This window comes from Brachyistius frenatus, unplaced genomic scaffold (assembly GCF_029030835.1).
Source record: "Brachyistius frenatus isolate BFR_SWC_R1_liver_20210118 unplaced genomic scaffold, ASM2903083v1 Contig_193, whole genome shotgun sequence".
In the NCBI taxonomy this organism is placed as follows: Eukaryota; Metazoa; Chordata; class Actinopteri; family Embiotocidae; genus Brachyistius; species Brachyistius frenatus.
The window spans coordinates 64,712-88,702 of NW_027210792.1; the positions used below are offsets into that span (position 1 = coordinate 64,712).

Sequence of the window (23,991 nt, forward strand, 5' to 3'; positions counted from 1 at the left end):
TTCTATGACAACTGCTACTCCGAGGATGCTGCGTGGATGTTTGCATCATTGTCGAAGAAAAAAAAAAAAAAAAAAAAAAAAAAAAAAAAAAAGATCAAAAATAAATCTCAACATCAATACCTTTGAAGCACTGAACGTTTCTGACACACTTTGGAGGAAATGTAAAAGTGACCATTTTCATAATGAATGTAAGCTTTAACAATAAACATCAGCTCTTAAACAGGCTTAAAGAGATGGCAAACTAAGATACGAAGAAATTTTGAGTTGAGGTGTGAAATTAAGATCCAATTTAATCATACCATTTCCCCTGACTGTTAAAACGCCTTCAGTACAGCCTGACTTCTGACTTTTAAAGTGGACACTAAAGTAAATTATTCAAGCTTCAATTTAATTTCAAAACACCCAAAATTTTATTATAAAGGAAGAAAAAATAAAAAAAATACTGGAAAGTAAAAACAAATACTAAGTAAACATCAGAGACATTTCAGATTTGTTTGAAATGGCAAAAAAGGACATTCTTCCCTTTTTGTCATTCAATACCTAATGCATAACCGGTAATACAAGTTATTATTGTTAATACCTATTCATTAACTTTCAAAAGCTAAATGGTGACCATATGATACATTAAACTTTCTAAAATATGCTTCAGCTGGCTTTTCAATATAATACGTATATTATGTCTACAGCTTCATTAAATTATTCTTTCTTTAAAAAATAAAATTAGCATATGCAATCACAGGAACTTACCGAACCACCCCTTGTCTTCAAGTGGAATTAAAGAACGAAGCAGGATAATGACAGATGGACAGCCAAAGACAGAAGAAGAGCAGAAAAGGCGGAGTTATTTCAGGGCAGGGAAAAGGATGCACAGAGGAATAGAAGAGATGTGTTGTCTGAAGAAGGCAGGTTTGACGTCGTTGTAAGTTTTATATAAGTGTTAAAGAGCATTCGTCTGAGCATCTTTAAAGCTCCATCACAGCTTCAGTGATGAATACCTTTCGTCCACCGACGGCTCCTTCAGCTGCAGGTGGGGTTTCACGCCCGTCATTGGTCGCATGTTGGCGGATAAGGCCTTGATGGTGTAGTTGAGCTCGTTCTCCCTCGTCACATCGCTGTCGTAACCTTTTTCAAAAGACGTGGGAAGGATGATTTGGATGCAGAAACAAAAAGGTCCTGTAAATAAAAAAAACCTCAATGACACGATGGACTCTTGCCTCCGTCGTCCTCGCTCTCAATATCCGACTCCTCGCTGTCGCACTGTTTGAACTCCCGGTGGCCTTCGGGCTCGTGGGCCCAGATCATGAGGCACGTGTCGCCGCCGCCGACCGTCACCAGGAGGCTGTCGTCATGGGTCCATCGCACGTTGGTAACATGTGTGCTGTGAGCCACATAGCGTTTGAACTTCGCGTACTTCCCCTGGGGGAGAGGGACAACAGTTATTTAACACTTGTGACATTAACACAGCATTTACATAACATTTGCATTAATCTGAAAACTCCGCCTCGAGTTGTGAAACGCTCAAACGAGATTGTGCAGAGAATTATGCACAGTGTCTTACTTTGACAGGATATCTGAAGAGCTTGACGTATCCCAAGTCATCTCCCGTTGCTAGCACCTTCCTGTTGTTACTAAGGCAGGCGGCGGTCACCTCGGTGACCTCACTGATCAGAGGCCAGGCGCCCTCAACAGACGCTCCCAGGACACACGTCCACGTGCTCCAGTCGATCTTGTCCACCTGAACCGAGTCAGTGAAAATCTATTCATATATATATATATAGGACTTTTCAAAATAAGACTTATAAAGTGTTTCACAATAAATGTCGTACAAACTCCGGCGAAACAACGTCACATTTCAGAAGTTTACTCCTGTGGCTTCACTGACAGATAAATGTGCTCTGAGCATAAATTTAAAAAAAAAAAAATGCAAGAGAGACGGCAGCATTTTTAACCATCTGCAGGTTAAAGCTCACTTGTTAAGGAAAAAGTATAATAAATGATTTTCCTCTTTCAAAAGATGGAATATATCTGATGTGAATATTACATATTTATTACTTAGAAATACTTTTTCCACAAGTTTCAGAATAGTTTGCAGGAGAGTCAAATGTTAATTTTGGAGTGTCCAAATAAACAATATAAACAGCTGAAAGTAGAACCACATAGGCCCATACGCAGTGATCAAGTGCCTCGAGACTCGTGTAAGCAATGCGAGAGAAAGACAAATGCATCACAACGGGGTAAAATGAGATGAGAGCAAAAGTAGAAGAGGACATCTGATGCTCCGCTGAGACGTGACCTAACGGCATGCATCATCGCTGACCCTTATTTTCTCCGTTCTCCCCTCCGCTGTGCGCCTCGCAAGGTGTCTGAATGTCACAACGTATTAAAAGGTACCCTAAACACTATCCCGCTTCCGCTGCCAAAATTTAGAACGATACTGGTAAAAAAATTAAAAAAAAAAAAAAAAAATGGGCCATGTTAATGCATCACTGCCCTTCCCTGAGCCTCCTCTGGTCCCGAGGGGAAAATATGGGCCAACAGCATCATAACCACGGCTGCTGCTGTGTGCCTTTTCTCCCTGCTTACCTCTGTAGCCGGGATGGTCTGCCTCTTGCCACGAGGAGCTTCGAAAAAAAACTGCTCTTTAGCACCTGTGTTGACTTGGAGGAGTTTTCCTGTGAATGAATGAAAGAGCCCGGTGGGGCCGTGGCCGGGTGGTTAACTGGGTTTCAGAGACTCCGCAACTGGTTCTTCTGCAAGGAATTTCTGAGACAATAGTATAAAAGCAAGCATGTTCACCTCTTTTGTCCCAGTCCAGATGGGTAATGTAGTTGAGGCATCCTTTGCACACGCCGACCCGCTTGCTGCTCATTACATTGTAAATATCCACAAAACTGTCTCCTGATGCTACTGCAAGGTACTTCCCAGCTCCTGGGAAAAAGAGAATAAAGTGTCGGTTAGTTTCACGTGGTTTAATCCACCGCTTCAGTCCAGACAGAATTATCTCAACAACTCTTGGTCCTCTGTGGCTAAATCATATTGACATTGGCGCTGACCTTTCGGCTAGCGCCACCGGAAGCGTTTGATAATGAAGTATGTCGCTATCTACGAGATAAGATTGGCAAAATGTTTTGCACCAGCAGAAAATATATCCGGTTGGCTAAATCAATTAAACACAGCAACAGACAAACATGTCATCTTGGTGATCTCCGGACTTCTTCTCTGGCCCCATTTGTGGTTTTAAGTGAACAAATTTAAAATCCGCCATTGGACAAACGTTTGGCTGTACACTTGTAAAAATAAGACATTAACATTGCAAAAATAACTAATTATAAGTGATAGTTTTAAGCATACTAAAAGCCATTTCACCGAGACGTATGCTCTCAGGGATTGATGGCTGTTAGGTGGAGAAACGGGATCCCTTGCATTGTAGATTAAGGTTAAGTGTCCAAGCGAAAGAGAGTTTAGTTTCTTGCTCTCACTTTGTCCGCCCCCACTGTTTCTCATTCCTCTCTTGCTGTTTCTCTGTCTGGCCTTATTACAGGACGGCATTAATTTGGGTCAGGCCTGCAGCAATATCTCCCCGACTCACAGCGGGGAGGGAAATGTGTACACCTGCTAAAACTCTGCACGGCAGCCCACATACTGTAAACTCTGATGCTTTGGAGTGCACGGGGATTTTAGAGGGCCGTTCACTTCTCAGACAGGATTTTAAGAGGTGTTTTATGGCCGCAGTGGCCTGGCGAAGAATTTGCGAAGGTGAACCACAGACCTGGAGAGAATCTGATATCAGAAATGATGTCTTTGCGGTGGTGGAAGGACACCAGGTCCTCCAGGGTGTCCGCGTTCACGATGAGGAAACTGCCGTCGTTCAGGCCCACCGCTAAGGCTTTGCCATCAGGGGAGAAGCAGCAGCAACGGCCGCCTGCGGAGGAACAGGTCGCCTGTTAAAGCCCTGGGACCGGTGTGTATCCTGTCAGAAAGTGCACTCGGCCGTTGGCGTTTCAGCGGTGACTCACCTTTCCTGAGTTTGCGTACAGCCAGCATGCAGTGGCTCGGCGAGAGGTCCCATATGCGGAGGGTTTTGTCATCGCTGACGGTGGCACAGAGAGGGAGATGGGGATGAGTGGCCAGGCCCCACACTTCACCCTCCATGTGACCCTGCAGACACACACGACAGCATAAATATTTCATCTAGAGTGGCTCAACTCACTCTAACAACCCGTATTTATTTATTAACATATTTAATTGGCCATCAGGTATGAAGTCATTTGAAGTTTCGGCTCCCATCTCGTTGATTATGTTTGTTTTGTTTAAGGGGTTTAAAATGGTCTGCAGTTTACCACCCAATACTACCTATACTTCTTGGCTTCCCGTTTAAAGTCAGGTCTGATGTTTTGGACACATGTAGAGCAATAACATCTGCCGAGCCTTTCCATTTGCCTCCTTTCTGACAGCACAGCACAACAAACAGGCAGACCCATTATGCACCATTTTCACAAGTCTCTGCTTTCTTTCCTTACAATTTATAGTTACCAATGCTCCTGCATGACAAAGTTCATTAATAGAGTTTTCATTCATCGAACATCGTAACCTTGTTAGAATTTTAGCTGTGGACCAAATGGTCAAAAATAACCTTTGGCTCTCGTCTCTCATCAATTGATTCCATCCATCAGAATGTGCAACGTAAAGGGCAATCAATAGCATATGCTGTCTGCCTACAATCAAGGGAGGCCAGGAGACGCTGCAGGAGCACTTAAGTAAATTAACAATCCTTCACCGAGCGGCAGTAATTCATCACCTTTTTGCTCATCTGTAAGATACAGAAAGAGAAACGTGACATCTGTCCTCACACATTCACCTTCTCACCAGAACACCATCAGTTGTTAGATCACCTTATCCTCCAGGTAATAGCTGCTCGCTATTCGTTTACGCATAATACTGTCATAATCCATGACATCAGCATTTTGTCACCTTGTTGTTGGTGCATTAAATGACACACCTAGCTGAGAAGTTTAATGTAAGCTTTACTTAGAGTTTGAACACAACCCCCAAAGAAAATGCTTTACAACAGTCCTGCAATTGCAACACAATGCAAAAAAGTTTGAATGCTTAAATTGGGTAAATCTTCAAACTTTCAAATCTTTTCTGACTTGGAAGAAGTTAACTTCATCTGCAGCTGTCGAGTTACAGACTGCCAACTCATCGTGCTGCAGAGAAACTATCTTCCTCATGAATATCCTGTCTGCGATATCACTGAGATGGGTACAGGCTGAATCTGACGTACTAGCAGGATATATATTATTAGATGTGAGTGGCATGTTTTTTTTCTCTTCATTTTACCTGGACCAGCAGAGTGATGGGGCCACTCTTGTCCACCTCCAAGATCTCGCCGTTCTTGGTCCCCACTAGGATGTGGCCGTGGCCGAGAGATATGGCACGTATGGAGGGATTGTCCTCCAAGAGCAACCCTGCAGAGGCGATGAATCACAGAGTGAAGTCAGAGGCCTGAACTCCAACCAGGAGACATGGAGGCAATCTTCATTCCAGCTAAAAGCATTGAATGCTTTAAATGGATTTTGCATTTGATGGTTGTATTATATCGCTGGAGCAGAAGACTGATCCACGGACGGCGGAGGACAATTGAGAACAGGACGACCTTTTTACCTTTGGAGCCGGGAGCGAGGACAGCTCTCTTTATGGCGTAGGTCTTGAGGCATCTCTCGAAAGTGTCATCCCACAAAGCTACTATGCCATCCTTTCCTCCAGTCACAAATCCCTAGAAATAAAATATCGGCACATTAAAGCTGCAGTGATCTCCTGCTGATTAAACATGTCACTAATGTAATACTACCTGCATTAAAAAGGGGGAGCTAAACCGGGACAGATTGGGGAATTACTATCTAGGATTATTAAAAAAAAATCATGATAGATTAACAGCATTTTCAAATTTTTGCAATATCTGAGACGTCCATTAATATTAAAAATGCTTAAAAAAAGTGAAAAAGCCCATTTGACTTTATATATAAAGACGCTTCCCTCCTCCTGGGTTTGTGATCTACCTTTTCTAGAGCGTGCATACTGAACACAGGGCCGTCGTGAGCTTTCACGGTCTTCATCAGGAACATGTCCCTCCAGATGCAAATGTCCCCCGTGCACGTGCCCGAAAACACCATCTCCTCCGACCAGCCGTACACGGCACACATCATCGTCTCTGTCTTCCCCATATTCCCCTTGCGCCCAATTAGACCACCACCTGAAAGGGAAGCAGACAGACAACTCGCAGTCGGACGTGTCCCAGCTCAGCCTGAACTCTGCTTATTAGAGCCTGTTCTAGTCGACAGAAAAGAATACGTGTCTCACCAGCTTTATGCCAGAACTTCATATGCTTCACACCAGCTGTGATGAGCTTGTCGGGCAGGTAGGGATTTATTTTGACAACAAATATCTTGTCCTTGCTTCCCCTGAAAAACAAAGCGCACATCTCAAAATATAGACAAAAGACTCGTACATTTTTTTTTCAAGCTTCAGCACATTTAATATGTTTTTATATTTATTTTTATTATTGCATCTTGGTCTTGAGAGAGACAACATTTAATTTCAACTGCATTTTTTTACAGCTGGAGTGACGAGTACATCGGGACCAAAAATATAGAGAATAAATATCCTGTGTCTGAAAGCGACAATTCAAGGTCCATATAAACAAAACTAGACGACTTTTAACAATGGAAACTAAATTCTGAAGCATGGACAAAGCATTGTGAAGCATTGTGTGAATATAAACTTATTGATATGTATTGTTTGACTACAGGATCAACTTTGTAAAAACATGTTATGAAAAAGATATAATTAATGAATTCTGTCATTTAATTAGGAGGTTATTTCAAAAATGTTTTAAATTGAACTGAATGTATTACTAAAGGAGTATTAATCTTAGTAATGTGGGCATGTATTTTGAGACTAAATCTTATTGATGTATTAAGTTTCATTGATATAAATGTACTTATTTTGCAGAAAACTAAATGACAACACCTACAACAACAATCCAGCCCACTTTTAAGTGTCTCACTGTTTTGCCTGCTTATTGCTTTACACAATTTCACCGTGGTTTATCTCGTCCTCATCTTGGCTCTTCCTTGCTAATCTCTTTAGATTCCTACACCCTCCTCAGCCTCTTTGTCTCCTACCGACTCCTCCTCTGCCAGCTAAAGATGTCGTCAGTGGCGCTGTACAAGCCAGGCTCTGTCAGACCCCATTTCCCTCTGCCCACCTCACCCCCACAGCCCACCAGGGTCTGCAAAGGAGATTAGTGCTGCTCCAAGCTGTCCCTGAGCTGCAGCGAGAGCAACCCGCAATGCACTGCTCCAAAGTAGCCGGGGGGGGAATTTCAATGGAGTAGAGACTAAATATGAACATCAAGTAGGAAGAGCAACAAAGCAAAAGCAAAAAATTATTTTGGGCTATGGATGTTTTTCCAGTTAGATACTTCTGGTTTCCAGGTCACATACTTCTTTTTTTTTTTCTTTACCAGAAAATTTAACTGAAAATGTTTACAAATCAACACTTTTCATGTGTTGAAGAAATTCATAATTCAGGTCTGATAAAGTAATCCAGGCCTGTTGAGTGCGCCCCATATCTGGTCGCATGTATCGTTTACATCCAATGCACACAGCCATCATCTGCATCATTGTCTCTGGTGGTAAAGGAAATCAGTCCATTACACTTGTGCTCAGGATTACGTTCTCTCGTAAACTCCGAGCGTAAATCTTACTTTATCTTTGATACCCTTTTTAAAATGTCGACTTTTATCTTTATTGTCCAATTTGTTTCTGGTTAACTTCATTTTCCATTTATCTGTTTTACTGCTTGACTATTTTTGCAACCCATTTGGTTTTATATGCTGCTTGTACTTGTACTTGTACTGGGAAACAGGGCACATCTTTAAAAGACAGACTTTTTCTTAATATTTTTCCTTGTGAAACTAACGTTGGTTATATCAAGCAGCCCGGACTCAGCAGGAAAAAGCTCCCCGTAGATGAATCAAAAGTATTTTTCGTTAATTATGGATCTATAGCCGAGGCCCTGGGGCAAACTTCTACTCCGACCATTCAGACTCAGGCAGGATTTAGTATCGCAGAGGAGGAGCCCTGTAATCTAAAAAGGTAATTCCCTTTCTTTCTACTCCTTCATCAATCAGCCTCGCACAGCAAAGTGGTTTCAATTTAGCTCTCATTAATAAATGTCCATATTTAAACTACGCGTGCTTAAACAGTCTGCAGAGTTAACAGAAAGGTTAGTCAAAGCTTTCCGGAAGTGAGAGCAGCAGCTGTTGCGTGCAGAAAAGGCCGACTTGCAGCCGTGTAAACATTGTAATATAACTGTGCTAACCGCATGGCAGAGAGCTTCTCCCCCTTTCTCCAGTCCCACAGCACAATGGTGTGATTGTCGTCCAGGCCCACCGAGGCTAGCCGTTTGCCATCCGCTGTGGAGGGGGGGGGGAAATCATTGAGTACAGCACAGAGAGAGCCAGCGCCTGCTTCGGTTCACTGAAGTTTGGCCCTTGTAAGCAACATGAAAGCATCCTGGTGGGTTTGATGTACGGCAGGTGTTTCACTGACGTACAGGTCAATGCCATGCCTCTATCTGGGGCCAATTAAAGGATGGAGAGACAAACCGCTCTTCCTTTACGCTGTCAGACTGTCGTGACTAAAAGATGTCAGAAGCAGGATTGTCAGTGTTTCTTATGAATTCAACAGTTTCCCTTATGTGTGAAATTTAAAAAAAAATTGTTCCTCAGTGAAAGCAGGATGTCTGGAAGCATTTGTGAGTGTTTAAAGTATGTCCTGCTGAATCTGTCTGAGTAGGTTCGCTAAATATAGCCAGAAAAAAAAACAGCACTGGGTGCTACCTGAAAAGTCCAACGCGCACACCCCGAGCTGGTGGAAACCCTTCAACACGGACATGGGTTTTAAAGTTTCGGTGTCCCATATGTGGATTGAGGAATCTCTGCCAACCTGAATAGACAGAAAAAGCATTTATATGCACAGAATTTACAAAGTAAAGCCAATATGAGTGAAATTGCAGAGAATTTCCAGATTTCAGCAGCTCAAAAGTTTTTTGTTTTTTTTAAGGACCCACAAACAAATACTTGAATATTTCATGTTAGAAGTCCTGGCAGCTACCTGGCCCGTTGCTACAAAGTCCTTGAGGGGGTGGATAGCCAGACAGAGGACGTCATCATCATGACCCATGTAGAAACGTTGGGTATTGTGTTGTCTGTTGTACACGACGCCTACAGCAGCTACATGGTAGACTATCTCTCCAGTCTGGGTGTAGAACAGGTTGCTCCTGCAATCGTAGCCCCTGTAGCTGCAAACAAAACAACAGATGGTGAAGTGTTTTGGACAAAAGACTGTTAAAGGGCTTCATGTAGTGACCATGCATGAAGGATATTGAAATCTGAAAATCCTACAGTTGCCTACCCATGAATGAAGTGCAGTTTCACCCCGCTCCCCGGCGCTCTCTCCCTCTTCTTCATGGCCGTTGCTCGATGTTTCTCTTTGCACTGCTCTTTGAGCTGAGGTAGATCTTCTTTATAAACCTGCACGCGTGGAGAAAAGTGTTTACGTGCTGTTTAATAAACGATATGATGGGGTTTAAAGAGGGAAAAAATATTTTTTTATTTCATCACAAACCTGTCGTCGATACGTCAGCTGTGTCTCCTGCTCGATTTCCGAGTCCATCTCAGGTACGTCTGACTGATCGGAGTCTGACTCTTCACTGTTAGAGTCTGCCAAGGTCTCTGCAGGCAGAAACAAGGTTACATCACAGTTAGCCAGTAAAATCCTCCCCTGCCTCTAAATCAGAACAAATATCCTGCTGCACACACAGTGGGAAAAAAAAAACAACTAACACTGCATCCAGTTTCAGGGGGAGTGAGGGTCGATCATGTAATGATAATACGACATCTCCTATTTATTAGCCTGTCGTGCTTCACAGTGACAACGCTCAAGACAAATGTATAAAAATGCTGATGCAGCACAGTGAGACCGTGCCAGGACAAAGCCATAAGCAGCGCTGGCAGCTAAGGGCGGCTCCTCACAAGATCCATTAGGAAAATTAAAAGGAAAGGCAGTTAGTGTGTGGTTTAATTTCACAAAGCACAACTGCACTCAGCCTCTGGAAAAAAAATATGACTTGGGAATGACAATGCAATTATACTTTCCAAGCTTCATTCACTTTTATTGGATTTGTCTTAATTAATGGGATGGCCGTTCCTTTGCACAACTTTATAGAAATGATAGTTCGCTGAGAAAGAGAAGGAGAAGGAGAAATCTGGTGCATTGCTCTCTGGTGGTTTTGCACATCCAGTTCACGAGGGTAGTGGGAGCAGTGTGCACGATGCTACATTCATATAAGCCCTTATAGGTCACAAAGAAATGTAAAGTGATAAAAAAATATTTTTTTTAAAAATCCCTTTAATAGGCTGATATTAGTGAAAATACTGTTTAAGTAACAGAAAAAGAGACACTTACAGTAATAATCAATACATGCTTATTTGTGGGGAGTCAGCTGATATCATCTATACCAATTTTATGTCTGAGTATGGAGCTAAAACCAGGACGTGAATAGCCAATCTAAGCATAAACACTGGAAGCAAAATGAAACAGTCAAACTTTTATACTTCAAAATAGGCTTTATTTTTTTTAAATTTATTTTTACTTTGGAGAGAGCCAGGTCAAATGTCCCCTCTTCTGTCAGTGTCTCTGCAAACCAAACTAATCACTGCCTGACTCCAGTTCTGTATTTAACACACAGACATCATATAACTCTCTGTAAAACAACAAAATATTACTTATTTCCCTTCAAAAGCATAAAAGGTATTTAAAGGAAATTTTGCTGAGGTCTCCCACTCATTTGAGCAGGAGACTGAGCAGACATCAAAATTTCCATCAGGGTTCTCTACTTAGCCTAATTGGATGATGTTTTACTGGCAGGAGCCGCTGATTTTGTAAAATGAGTAATATCAGTAATGCAAGTCAGCAGCTACATTAAAACGTAACACTGCGGTTTTCCTAAATGGATTGATCAGAGGTAACATCGACATTTTGGGATGAAATTAAATCCCCACGTGAGGGGAAAGTATAGTGATACAAAGAGCGAGTGGGTATGTCTCACCTTGTGGGGCGATATGCAGAGCTTCTTTCGACTTTCTTTCGGGAACAAACTTCCACTGGAACACCGAGTGATCGGCACCACCGATAGTTATGATCCACTGGTAGTCATGTGACCATCTGGCATTGGTTATGTGGGCTGAGTGACCTAAATATTTTTTAAATTTTGCACCTGAAATCAAGAGGAAATGCATCAGCAACACGCCAATACGTTAATCTCTTTTCAGTATTAGAAGATTAAATATTCTTTACCTTTTTTTATACATGGGTATCGTAGAAGTTTGACTAATCCGTAGTCGTCAGCTGTTACTAAGATTTGATTGTTAAAGTTGGCCTCTACAGAGTTGATGTCGTTGATATCGGAGTACTTGGGCCATATTCCATTAACCTCAGGGCCCAACACGCACGTCCACGAAGCCCACTGCACCAGCTTCAGCTCCTCCCGGTTGGTCACCTCCTTCCCACCTCGACAAAAGAAGGAAAACATTCTACCTCACAAAGCAGCTCCATTGACATCACAATTCATCTGGGAACACAGCGGTCGATGGCCTTGCACTTACTTGGCATCCTGTAGAAGAGCCTCCTGCCGCCGCCGTCGTTGGTCTGCAGGTACTTGCTGTCCGTGGACCAGTCCATGTGTGTGATGAAGCTGTTGGAGCCGATGCACTCGCCCACTTTCTTGTACCTCTGCACCACACCGTAGACGTCCACTGAGTTATCATTAGAGCCGACAGCCAAGTGGGCCCCGTCGGGGGAGTACTTCAGCTCATGGATGGCCTCCTTCCTGTCCTTGATGTGGACTACCTCTGTCATATCTCTGGAGGGAAGCAGAGAAATGTATCTTGAATGAAAGAGCTGAGATGGAGAGCCTTCATTTGAGCGAAAGAGATTCCCTGAGGATGAAAATCTCCTGTTCGCCTTTTCGACGGCGTTCCCACCTGACTCTTAGGACAGTGAATGAGCCATCCTTCATTCCCAGCGCCAGGTGAATACCATCAGTGCTCACAGCGGCACAGCGGATCGGTTCCTCCATGTTACAGCGAGCTATCAGTGCGTGATCTATAAGGCTCCAAATCCTGTAGAAGAGCAGGACAAACAAAGAAGCAAAGCAGTGAAGTGATTAGATAAAAGTCCAACAACCGGAGCAGAGGAGCAGAATAAGAGCAAAATGAAAAGGCAATCATGTTTGTATTCTCTTTCCTGTCATGAGTTTGTTATATGGCCGCGTACTGACGGTTACAAATGCTTCATAGAACAAACAATACATCACCAACAATAAAGAGTTCAACAAGGTTACAAAACTCATATTTTGAAGACAACTAAAGCGGGCAACATTTTCCTTAAATTACTGCATGCAGCAGTTCTTTAATTAGCAACTAAACAAATAAAAAAAAAAACTGTTGTTCACATTTTAAAAGCTTAAAATAAAGATGAATAACTGTACTTTTACACAATCTTGTTCGGATACCCAAATAAATGCAAATGCCTGTGATTTAATAGTCTACATGCACATACAGGAAAATAACATGACAGCATATTTTCCTCTAACCCTAACCGAAGAGTCACCTGACTGAGCGGTCGTCACTTCCCGTCATGGCCAGAGGTTTAGTGGGGTGCACGGCCAGCGCCCACAGCTCGCCCTCGCAGTGACCCTGCATGATGAGGAAGGGCTTGTTGCGGTCGTGGACCACCACCTCGAAGATCTCGCTGTCCTGCGTGCCCACTAGGATGTGATCTCCCCGCCAGCACACGCTGCGCACAGACAGCCCTATCGAAACACACACATAAACACACGACCACTAAAAATCAAAATGGAAAAAAAAAAAAAAAAAAGAATAAAAAAAACATGCAAACATAAAGGCAGATGGACATTTGCCGCTTATACAGTTATTATAAGAGGGGATAAAACAGGGATAATAAAGACAGGAGGTGATAATAGCCATGTGCAGGCTAGGACGGAGAGTTTAACAGGAATTACAATGACAGCACATGTTTTCAAGCCGATCTGCGACTGACTCCGAGTAATACAGCGAGAACAGGATGCAGGATGCGTGTGCTGTATACATACGGTGCTGTGCAAAGGTTTTAGGCACCTGATTGGTCCGACATTCATTCTGCATCACGACAACAACCTCAAACATATGGACAACTACCTTCAGCGACAAGAGGAACAAAGAGTCCTGCGACAGAGACCTGATCTGAACATCACGGAGGCCGTCTGGGATCACACGAAGTGACAGAAGACGCTGAGTCAGCTTGAATCCAAAGAATAACAGCGACACTTGGAACAAACTACCAGCCAAGCACCCTGAAAAGCTGCGTGCATATCCCTGGGAGGTTCTGCTTCATAGAGAAGCAAATATTGATTTAATTTAGTTTTTTTTTTCGATTCCCTGACCGTCATATGAAGTTAATTAATACAAAATATTCACTTTTATTTTTTTTTTTCCCCTGAACGCATCCTCACTTTAATTTAGCACTTAAAACTTTTGCACAGGACTGCAAGTGAAGAAGACATTTGTATACGGCGCAAAAATTGCAACAGAGTTTGGACTTACTAACAACAAGAGGAACAGCCGAACAATATGGGGACTGCTACAAACAGACTGACATGGTGCTTAACTCTGCCCTCAATGATATTACCCACCTCGGCTATTTTCACCTCTAGCTACTGAAAGGTCCAAGATTACAAGTAAAGGAGATGGAAAAATGGAAAACAAGAAAAAAAATGTTAGTAGGGTAAACAGAAATGGAATAAAGACTCTCTTTTTCATCCAGATGTGTCTGTTTTGTACATTTATACAATCTCGCAGCACCTCAGGCGGACACAATTTGGCCTGCAACCTTTCCGTACTCAGATTAAAAGAAGAAGAAAAAAAAAAGGAGGCAGTTTGACATCACCTTTGTATCCTTGGTCTGTTTCCCTGAGATCAATGACAGTAATTGGTTTGAAGTTGAGATCCCACAGCCGGACGCAGCCGTCTCGGCCCCCGGTGGCAAAGCCCTCTTCACAGGCATTCATGCTGAAAATCCCTGACTGGAGGAAATGACGGGCTGTCAGTGAGGATCTGCACAATAAATTAGCAACGACAGAACCAGTCCCAGCTACAGACCGCACGGTGCTGCTGCTCAGCCAGGCAGGTTGTTTAACAAGGCTTTCACAATTACAAACCTGTTTCTGTAGCCTCGAGATAACACCCAAACAGAGGAACGGGAGGTGTCATATTTGTTTCCATTATTATGGGAGAGATCTACTGGTGGCCTCATTTGTTTTAGAGATGCGGTCTGCACGGGGAGGCCCCCGGTTGAAGCCCCAGTGAGACATTTGGCATTACAAAAAGCAGGAATGAACATGTACTGTAGTTATTATCCCCTCCCCCATTCGCCTATCCCCTCACCCTGCTGTTTATCCCATAGATATCATTTAATCCTGTGTAGCAAAAGGCTGATCCTTCTCTACCGAGCAGACTCAAATGAAGTCAGCGTGCGTAGCTGTAAACCTGGTTAAGTTTAGTAGATGATTTTGTAGTGAGTCTTTTGTATGCGGTGCAGCAGGTGGGAATCCAAAAGCAGCCTGAGCCGAAGATCACCAACCACCTGGATCTATTAAAAACGTACCCCGTGAGCTCCTTGCACCGTCCTCATCAGGTTGATTCCTTTCCACACGTAGATGTCACCATTCAAGGCACCCGAATATGTGACTTCGTCCTTGGCGCAGGCGAGGCAGAGGATGGTTTGGAGATCCCCCGTCTTGCCAAAAACACCACGTTTGGGCGTGAGAGCATTACCGCATAAGCTCCAAAACTGCAAACACAAACAGAAAGAGTGAAAGAGCGCGGTGGCTAATAATCCCCCGTGTAATCCTGTCCTGAAAGAGCAAATGGACAATTATGGAGTATTTAGAATCAACACAGTGAAAATCATCAAGTCATTTATGGTTTGACACGCATATACAGACTCCATTGAAAAAGGGTTACACCACAGACCTTGAGAGAAAGCAAAGTCAAATTCAAATGCATCCCTTCCTTCCCTCCCTCCCTCCTTCCTCTGCATGTGATACTGGGAACTGTTGCTGGGGGTCAGTGCTCGTAACCACCTGATCAGCATGCACAGACACAGACAACACGCACGCATACACGCAGGCTCATTATTTATGAACAAGGTCATTGGGATGCACGGACACGGGCCTTGTCTGAGGGCTAAATCCATCACACGGAGGAGGAGAGAGCGAAAGAGAGACGCTCTGTCTGCATGGAGATGAGATCACAGGGACAAAGCTCGGGGAAAGGCGTCTCGAATACTGAGACACAGCCGGCGGCACGTGAAACCGAGACACACTCATCACCGGCAAACAGCAGGAAAATGACGTGTTGGCTTTTTCACATCTCCCTAAAGGAGGATTTACCTCCACATTAGCTGACATTTGGCTCTTTACAAAAAATATATTGGAAGTTACACCTTAAACCGAGAGGAATATGGGTGGTGGGATGATGCTCTTGACAGCGACGGCCTGTCACACCCTCCCTAACACCCATCGTCCTGACTGATAGAGCTGCCGTGTGCTAACAGGAGGGATCGATTATCAGAGACGGGCATCGCAGGCTCAGATACGGCACATCCAAGGCTCGTCTGCACCTTCACAGCACAGGTCTTGTCCAATCCGGAGCTCCTGACTGAGATTTGAGCGAGCGTGAGCTTACCAGTGGGGTCGGGCTGAAGGTTAAGTAGTGCAGATAGGATGGAAAGGTGTGTATGCGGGATGAGGTGTGTCAAGTCCTGTGTTTGCGTCAAGGGTTTGGTGGGAAGACGAAGGGGGGGGGTGGAGGAGATTGTGACCCAGCCTGTTGCGGAGGCAGCGGGGATGGATGCGGCGTACTGCACAAACCCTCCCTGCCCGCCGCTGATAAGGCAGCGAGACGGGGGCACCGGCTAATCCCATTGCTGCTGAAATTACTGAGAGGAGACGGGATGCTGGAGGGGTTTATGACGAGGCCAGGAGCAGTAGGTAAAAGGCACACAAGGAGGAGGAGGAGGGGAGGGGGGGCACAGTGGAAAGGTGCTGGAAAATCAGACGAAATCAAGACCTGGTTAACACGGTTTCTTTTTCTGAATATTCATTTTTCGTTTGTCCTTCAGAGTTCCTGAGGCACGGTGGCAGCTTCTCCCATTAACACAGGATTAGTGGCATGACATTAGCTCAGTTACCTCCATCATCACTCCAAGGAAAACCTTTCACATGTAATTAGCACAGTAACGGCTGTAATTCATTAGCTCCTGCAAACCCGCCATCTCACTCGTGATATCCCCTCTTGTCAGACCGCAGTGACCCTGAATGCTGTGCTAACCACTGCTCTCAGCAGAGGTCAAACGTTTGGCGTCTTGCTGTAAGGAAAACTAAAAGACCGGCCAGAGGCTGCTGTCATCATCCATCCACATCGGGTCAAACTCCAACTCACCTCACCAGCTCACCTCTGTGGCACTTTGTGGGTTTGTGATCCAAAAAGAGACAATAAATGTCTGTATGGGAGAGCTAGATTTTAGTTTTGACACATCAGGTATACTTTACATTTCTGCGGACCAGTTTTTAAATTATACAGTTTAAGATTTGGAGATATATGTCACTGAGGATTACACAACTCCAGAGGTTGATAGTAGATTCCAAATGAATGGAAAACAATGGATGAAAAAATAGAATAAAAATGTTTGGCAAAATGCTGATGTTATATACAAGGGATTTGTGTGTTCGGGACCCTCACAGGGGGTTGTAAAATAAATCTGAAGGGTCGTGAGATAATTGGCTGGAGAGGAGCTGGTAAAAGACACATTTCTTCTTCTAACATCTAATTGTTTTACCAATAAACTGCTGAATAATTTTTCAGCACTGGTTTAAAAAAGAAATAAAGCAAAGTAGATATTGCTTTGTTTTGAGGAGTTGAGAGCCACAACATACAATGCTAGTAGTACTAGTCCTTCAAACTGCAACTGCAACCCAACAACTGATGTGTGTGTGTGTGTGTGTGTGTGTGTGTGTGTGTGTGTGTGTGTGTGTGTGTGTGTGTGTGTGTGTGTGTGTTGGGTGGCTGAAGAGGAGCAAATGCAGGTCTGAGTTGTCCTGAACAAATAAAAACACAAAGAGTCATGAGGAGCTGCAGGAGGAGGAGGAGGAGAGCGTCCTCGTCACAGAGGTTGTATTTTCCTCAGCCTGCTAGTGAGTGGATTACTGGGGCTAAATCTCCTGGATGCTCTGAGTGCTATAATCGCTGAGCGAGCACAGGCCGGGGGAGCAGATGTCACATGGTCCGCAGGGTGAAGGCTGGGGAATTATGTGGGACAATTGCTGGATTGCCTTGGCATCAGAAAACCAGAGGGTAGGAAAGAAGAAGAAGGAGGAGGAGGAGGAGGAGGAAAAGGAGGATGGGAAGAACTGAGCAGTGACTGGGGGTGGGGTGCAGCAAGCCACAGGAGGGTTTCTGTGTCATGGCGGCAGAGGAAGAGTTCAGGGGGGAATTACTACGAGAGAGCAGGCAGGTCAAGCTGGATTGAGATGAGGGAGTCGTCAGCGAGATGTTACAAAACAGAAATAGACACAGTAGGCTAAACCCCCTCCACCTCCCACATCCAGGATGGCATCAAACCCACTTAAGCGCGCTGCAATGTTTAGCCTCGCGGGGCCAGAGGGCACGTTTCCTCTCTGAGCACGATTCATTCTTTTGTTTCCCCAGTGTGTTTCGGAAATAAACCTCCTCGGTGGCTGCGAACACTGCTACTACATATCCCAAGGGAAGGCTAGGTGAAGACACCCTGCATTAAGTCATTGAAGATTTATGAGCACCACTCTTCTGTGAAAAGAAGTGATAGAGATAGGCCCGCAAAGGGAAGCGAGCGCAGCTGCAGTTTTTATAGTAACGGGTTTGTAAAAGCTGAATGAGGAGAGCGGAAAGGGGAAGCTGAGTAGTGGAGTCACGGTCCTCGGTACCCTCCGTGGAAAGAGAGCCGTTTTCCTCTCAGCAGTGCACATTACTACAAATTTGGGAGGAGAGACTGAGTCATTGCCCGTCCTACTTATGTTAAGTGCATAATAACCATGGACTCTGGAACAAAGTGAATTTGCATACATCTATTTTAAGACTTTGATAGGGTCGAGACGATAAAGCCAAGAGGGCAGAAAAGAAAGGGGCACGGAGCCACCAGGTTCTTCAAACTTCCAAAAAAATCATAATCTGTTTTCAGATGTTATGCAAATGAGGCAAAAGAACTTCACCACGAAGGAGTCGACTGTAATGTACACGTAAAAGTGACCGTGAAATGGCTGTACCTTGATATGTTTGACGCCACAGCTTACAAGCTTGCTCGGCTGGTACAAATCCCACGATATGTCAAATATCTGTGGGGAAAAAACAAACAAACACACCATGCATTCAATATTGGCATTATTGGACCACAAATACCACAACATCACACTTTAAGTCTGGACTTCTCATAATTAAATGTGTTGCAAAAGCAGGAAATGAGAAGACAAAAAGTGTGAGTGTGTTTGCACTGCCTGTGTTATAATGTGTGTGGGCTGCAGTGGAAAACAACAGCTGCCTGTATTTCATCTTTTTCCTTTTCATTAGACGCGTGCACCCTCTCAGACGGGCTCTGGGAAGCTCACGATCAATCAGGCCTAACTTGTTTATGTCCCCGTTGGGCTGCGTGGTCCATCCTGCGTTTAGAGCTAATCGAGGCAGTCGATACTGAGCTCGTGAGGGAGTGGGGGGTGTTTACCCTATCTGTGTGACCGGGGGCGGCTGCCAGGACCTTCCCTTTCCTCCAGTCCCACACACAGATTGTGTTTTTAGAGTCCAAGCCCACGGACACCAAACACTGCGAAGAGAGACAAAAAGACAAAACGCGTCACAGATTGAACAGACTCGGCCGCGTCGCACGACCAACTCAGCTACTTCCACTGCAGCATGGTGGGCCACAATGAAAGGGCTAATAACGGCTACAGAGCAGAAGAGAACAGTTGTCCGGCCTCTGGCGCTTCCACTGAGCACATTTGAGTGCTTTGGCTGGAGGAGCCTCCTATAGCTCGCTGAGTGAGTAGGCAGCAGCAGCAGCAGCAGCAGCAGTGGAGCAGAAGAGAAGAGAGCAGCTCTCATGGAAATCCTCTGGCGCTCTGCTGCTTCTTTACATGGCAGAGGATGTCCTCTTTGATCCACGGCTGAATCAATGTTTGGCTGTGGATAGGAGTGTCTGGTGAAGCATTTGTTTTAACTTCACGTTTTTGAAACGCTTGCGTTTTAATTTAATGACGAGTAAAGCGAAACCAAGTGAAACCGTGTGGATAAAAACGGGGTTGAAAAGTTTGTGGCGTGGCCGCCGGGGGTTGTTCTGTCTACTGGCCTGAGCAGTTACTGGATGGATAGCTATGAAATTTCTGGAGACATCCATGGTCTCCAGATGACAAATGACTTTAGTGGCCCGCTATATGAACATATACCACCAGCTCTACCTGGTAGCGGGCAAGAGCTTCGATGAAAGGCGTAACAATTGTACTCCCACTGTTCACATTACAATGAGCTGTTAATCATTTAAATGTTCCTTAGTCACGTGATCACGTCTGACGCAGCACAACGCTTGACTTTAGGCAGTCAGATTCAGACTCCTCTGTCGTTGATTTTTAAGAAGCGGAGTGAGGGGAATTTTAAAACGGCTGCAAGGTCGGAAAGAAAAAAGAAAGACGGTCGAGATTGAAAGTGGCAACGCCGGACCCGACAGGTCAGAGAGAGGGAGCTGCAAACAGCTGTTTCTACACATCTCCTCCCCCCGATGATCTTAAGAGATTTTTGTGAGTGCTCTGATTAACAAATATCTTCTCTGATTTCAAAACAGCCTCGTGCTGTTGTTATTTAGCTTTTCTGAGGCTATTTCATGGTTAAATTAGGGATTTTTTTTTTTTAATCTATGAGAGGTGGTGTTTGGTAAATTTGGTTTTGCACATATTGGTACAGGGTCCGAGAAGTTTGGAAATCTATAGGTAATCACAATATCATGTGGCTTGTAGACAGCTAGCTAAAATAGTGAGAACAAAGTGAAATAAAGGTCATGAGTTTCTTTAAACCAACACAACTGCAGCTGAAACATCTACACGAGATGTCTGAAACATCAGTGTATTTTTTTGGATATCGTTTTAATAGATGGACCCGAGTAATAGCACCGGGGATTCCTTTTGGATGGTCCCGAGTTCAGCTCTGACTTCCTCTGATCCAGGAGGGTAAAGAGATGGCGAGTGAGTAGAGCTGCTAAACCGAGGAAGCGATGGAGCCTCCTCTGGCTTTAAACACTGTCACAATCCATCTGAATCCGCGGCTCTCTACCCGAGCAGGAAAACAGCACCGGGTCATCTCCCTGTCTCTCACTGCAAAATACAGGATGCACAACTCCACTCGGAAAGCTCCTACGGGAGGTAACGAGAGACGTCCACAGATGAAAAACGAGCGATGGTGCTGTACGGTATTGATTTTTACAGTCCAAATCAACATTAGGTGAAGGCTGCAGCGTGTAAAGATTAACTGGTGGCAGGTCTGCAGAGAGCCGGCTAAAAACACAACATGAAAAGGCAACAGAAGAGGTTACTTGAATGTGTCAGGGGTTAAACAAAGAAAGAAGAATGTGTCTACACTGGAAGGTCCCGCTGCCTGGATGCCATCTGGTGTTAAAGTTTTTCTCACCTTAACGTCGCCAAACTCTTGTGATGCAACATCGCAAACACGGCAGCTGACTGTTTTTCATGTGGAATCACGTCTGAGTAAACGCAGATGTGTCACGCACACAGAAACAAACGAGCCGCAAAAAAAAAAGCCCAAAGCTCTGTGGTGTCGCCGCGGCGCCCCAATATGAACTTATCTGGTGACAACTTTCAGCTCTGAGTGCAAAAATGTAAACTACAGCAGCACACTGTTCACGTCATACTGAATAGCTGTGTCGCAGCTGTACCTGTCCCTCAAGGTCGAAGGCCAGGCAGGCGATGCCGTGTGTGTGCACATCCTTGAGGATGGACACGGTCTGCACGGTGTACGAGTCCCACACACAGATGTAAGGCTCCTTGCCCACCTGTCCTGTGGCCACCAACACGCGCTCTGGATGCAGCGCTAAACTGTACGAAGAAGAAAAAAGGGAGAGAGAAAACATCTGGTTAGCTTCGCCATATTGTGTGTGTGTGTGTGTGTGTGTGTGTGTGTGTGTGTGTGTGTGTGTGTGTGTGTGTGTGTGTGTGTGTGTGTGTGTGTGTGTGTTTATGTGTGCTGAGAGCAGACGAAGGGGAGTCGCCCTCCCAGCAGAAACCACTGGGATGAGATGAACACATTAAGTCTGCGATCAGTCTGAATATGGCAGCAGAGGGGCAGCTTGATGAGGTGACATGGTTCAATTAACTGACACACACACACACACACACACACACACACACACACACACACACACACACACACACACACACACACACACACACACACACACACACACACACACACACACACACACACACACACACACACACACAGCTCAGCTCCATGAAGGCCTACATGGTGATCGCAGAGTATATAAAGCATCATTGCTGAATCTGTGAATTTCATTCCATTATAGTAATAATAATAATAAACTTTATTCATACAGCAGCTTTCATACAACAAATGCAGCTCAAAGTGTTTCACAGCAAGAGAATTACAAGCAGTGTTTGACATAAAAACAGATATAAAGGAGCATTTAAAAATGTAGATAATAAATGAGATGCATAAGAACAAGGCGCTGTGGTTCAAGTGCAAGAGAGCTTCAAGAGTAACTAGTTAAAGGCTGATGTAAGGAGATACGTTTTTATCTTTCTTTTAAAAGTATGAACTGAGCGAACTTCCCTGATATCCAACAGCTAGTTTGTTCTACAGCTTTGGATCGTAGCTGACATGTTCCTGCTGTGAACCTCCAATAAACCAGCAGCAGATTGTTCTTTTTTTTTTTTTTCCTGCATCCTCGAACTATTCTCTGCTCCGTTCACCTTTTCTCATTCATCTGGGGGGGTTTCCTCGCATCGCCGGGCATATGTTTGTAACACTGTTACATAATCCCCCTCCCCACCACCACCACCACCACCACCACTCATACCGCCCCAACCTACAAGCACTCCTACTCTTACAGCTGAGCATCAGCCTGCTGTATAAAGCTGTCACTCCCTCCTCCTCCTCCTCCACCTGCCCGTTCAACGGACCCCGGTCACGTTCCAGGCGGATATATATATATATATATATATATATATATATATATATATATATATATATGATATATATATCATGCTGCCACGGCGCTCCCTCCATTATAATCAGACAGCCTGTTTTGCCAACTGCTCTCCAGAATTTTCTAATCCTGGCGTGTGTTTAGACAGCGGGCCGGGAGAGGCTTCACGGGCCGGGAGTTTCCACTTTCACTCTCTCTCCGAAGATGCACCGTCCCCCACGGACTTGACCAAAGGTTGGTGGTGCAACGTCTCCGGGAGCCGAGGTGGGCTACAGGTGACGAGGCCTGATCTTTGTCCAACCTCATCCCTCTCTGCTGGTTCTCTCCCAGCGCCTCTGCTTCGCCACCGTCTCTGTTCAACCTCTCTCCAACCTGGCACAAAATTCTCTTCTTACTTTTTATGAATTATATAATCAGAGCAAAGCAGCTAAAAATAGCATTCAGAGGAAGAGAGGGGAAAAAAAAAACATGATTGGAACACTTGCAGACAGACACAGCAGAGAAAAACTGCTTTTGGCGTGACCAGGTACTGCACAGCAAATCTGTCTGGTTCGACACTTGGAAGAACATAAAACAGGAAGAATGAAGCTTCCAGCAGCTATGGAGTCCACCTCAGGCTGAGAGTGTACACAGGAAGCACTCCTACACATTTGAGACAAATTCAGCCTTTGAGCCAGCAACAAGATCACTGTTGCATTTCTATTTGTCAGGTGAAGAGCTCAGCTAAATGCCTCACTAATGACTTACAGTAGCCTGCAGTGTCTTGTCACAGTTCCCCTGTCTGATACAGGCTACGTCTGTCTTCCATCTGCCAAATGCTGTCGTGCAAAGACTCGCTTCAGCAAACACTGCGGCAACCAAACAGAATCTTTTCATGTCGGCAAATAAACAGCCTCAGGAGCCGATTTCTCACAGTGAAGATGCAAAGATGCAGCACAGGAGGAGTCGAAAGGGACGGCTGAGCACGTCGGAGGACACGAGTGATCTACTCAAGAACAAATCTGTCCCTTCAGCAACGTGAATATAAGGAAAAAAAACAACGATTTTTTTTTTATTACAGACAGCTACAGTACATACAGGCATGAATTATGACACATCCTCGTGTTCAGGTGAGCTTCTGTGACAACTTTGATTCACATTCTCCAACGGTAGTTTTTCTGTGTCTGATTTTGTCTACCGTGGATTAAAAAGAAGACGAGGATTAGCACGTTTCAGAGGGTCTATACAGTAGGGGATGTTTCCCAGGATACCGCAAAGTGTTTTTAATCCAGCTGCCAGCTCCAAAAAGTAAAAATAGAAATGGCTAAAATGAAAGACAGCAGCAGGTATGTACAGTGGAGCTCTGCTGGATTAGATTGTCAAAGGGAGAAAAGCGTCGTGACGAAGGCGAAGACGCTCTCACAGAATATTATCATCTGATTTCTGGGTCCTCAAAAACTTCAGAAAATCAAAATGAGTGGTTGTGTGTGCTGGAGCTGGCAGATTTTAATTTTAGTGTTTCGAAAGTGAGCATTTACAGCTTTTTTTTCATCCTCCATATTTTACGACA

The 23,991-nt window shown here is 44.5% G+C and overlaps 1 protein-coding gene across 2 annotated transcripts in view; it reads right to left on the reverse strand.

Moving 5' to 3' along the window:
• eml5 (EMAP like 5) overlaps positions 1 to 23,991 on the reverse strand; it is a 36,497-nt gene that overhangs the window by 8,174 nt on the left and 4,332 nt on the right. The window contains exons 2-29 of one of the 2 annotated variants that reach the window (XM_069718586.1): positions 21,153 to 21,312; positions 18,939 to 19,037; positions 18,487 to 18,555; positions 14,790 to 14,975; positions 14,073 to 14,208; positions 13,819 to 13,842; positions 12,738 to 12,939; positions 12,110 to 12,247; positions 11,732 to 11,988; positions 11,424 to 11,636; positions 11,176 to 11,343; positions 9,693 to 9,799; positions 9,480 to 9,598; positions 9,180 to 9,366; positions 8,906 to 9,011; positions 8,386 to 8,479; positions 6,361 to 6,461; positions 6,060 to 6,253; positions 5,665 to 5,776; positions 5,341 to 5,468; positions 4,017 to 4,158; positions 3,770 to 3,922; positions 2,797 to 2,928; positions 2,584 to 2,672; positions 1,559 to 1,735; positions 1,215 to 1,416; positions 996 to 1,122; positions 748 to 762 (exon numbers count right to left, since the gene is read on the reverse strand). In XM_069718586.1, coding sequence (XP_069574687.1) covers positions 748 to 762; positions 996 to 1,122; positions 1,215 to 1,416; positions 1,559 to 1,735; positions 2,584 to 2,672; positions 2,797 to 2,928; positions 3,770 to 3,922; positions 4,017 to 4,158; positions 5,341 to 5,468; positions 5,665 to 5,776; positions 6,060 to 6,253; positions 6,361 to 6,461; positions 8,386 to 8,479; positions 8,906 to 9,011; positions 9,180 to 9,366; positions 9,480 to 9,598; positions 9,693 to 9,799; positions 11,176 to 11,343; positions 11,424 to 11,636; positions 11,732 to 11,988; positions 12,110 to 12,247; positions 12,738 to 12,939; positions 13,819 to 13,842; positions 14,073 to 14,208; positions 14,790 to 14,975; positions 18,487 to 18,555; positions 18,939 to 19,037; positions 21,153 to 21,312 — 3,837 coding nt within the window. The remainder of the gene's footprint in view (positions 1 to 747; positions 763 to 995; positions 1,123 to 1,214; positions 1,417 to 1,558; positions 1,736 to 2,583; positions 2,673 to 2,796; positions 2,929 to 3,769; positions 3,923 to 4,016; positions 4,159 to 5,340; positions 5,469 to 5,664; positions 5,777 to 6,059; positions 6,254 to 6,360; positions 6,462 to 8,385; positions 8,480 to 8,905; positions 9,012 to 9,179; positions 9,367 to 9,479; positions 9,599 to 9,692; positions 9,800 to 11,175; positions 11,344 to 11,423; positions 11,637 to 11,731; positions 11,989 to 12,109; positions 12,248 to 12,737; positions 12,940 to 13,818; positions 13,843 to 14,072; positions 14,209 to 14,789; positions 14,976 to 18,486; positions 18,556 to 18,938; positions 19,038 to 21,152; positions 21,313 to 23,991) is intronic. The other variant, XM_069718587.1, reaches the window with a different exon arrangement.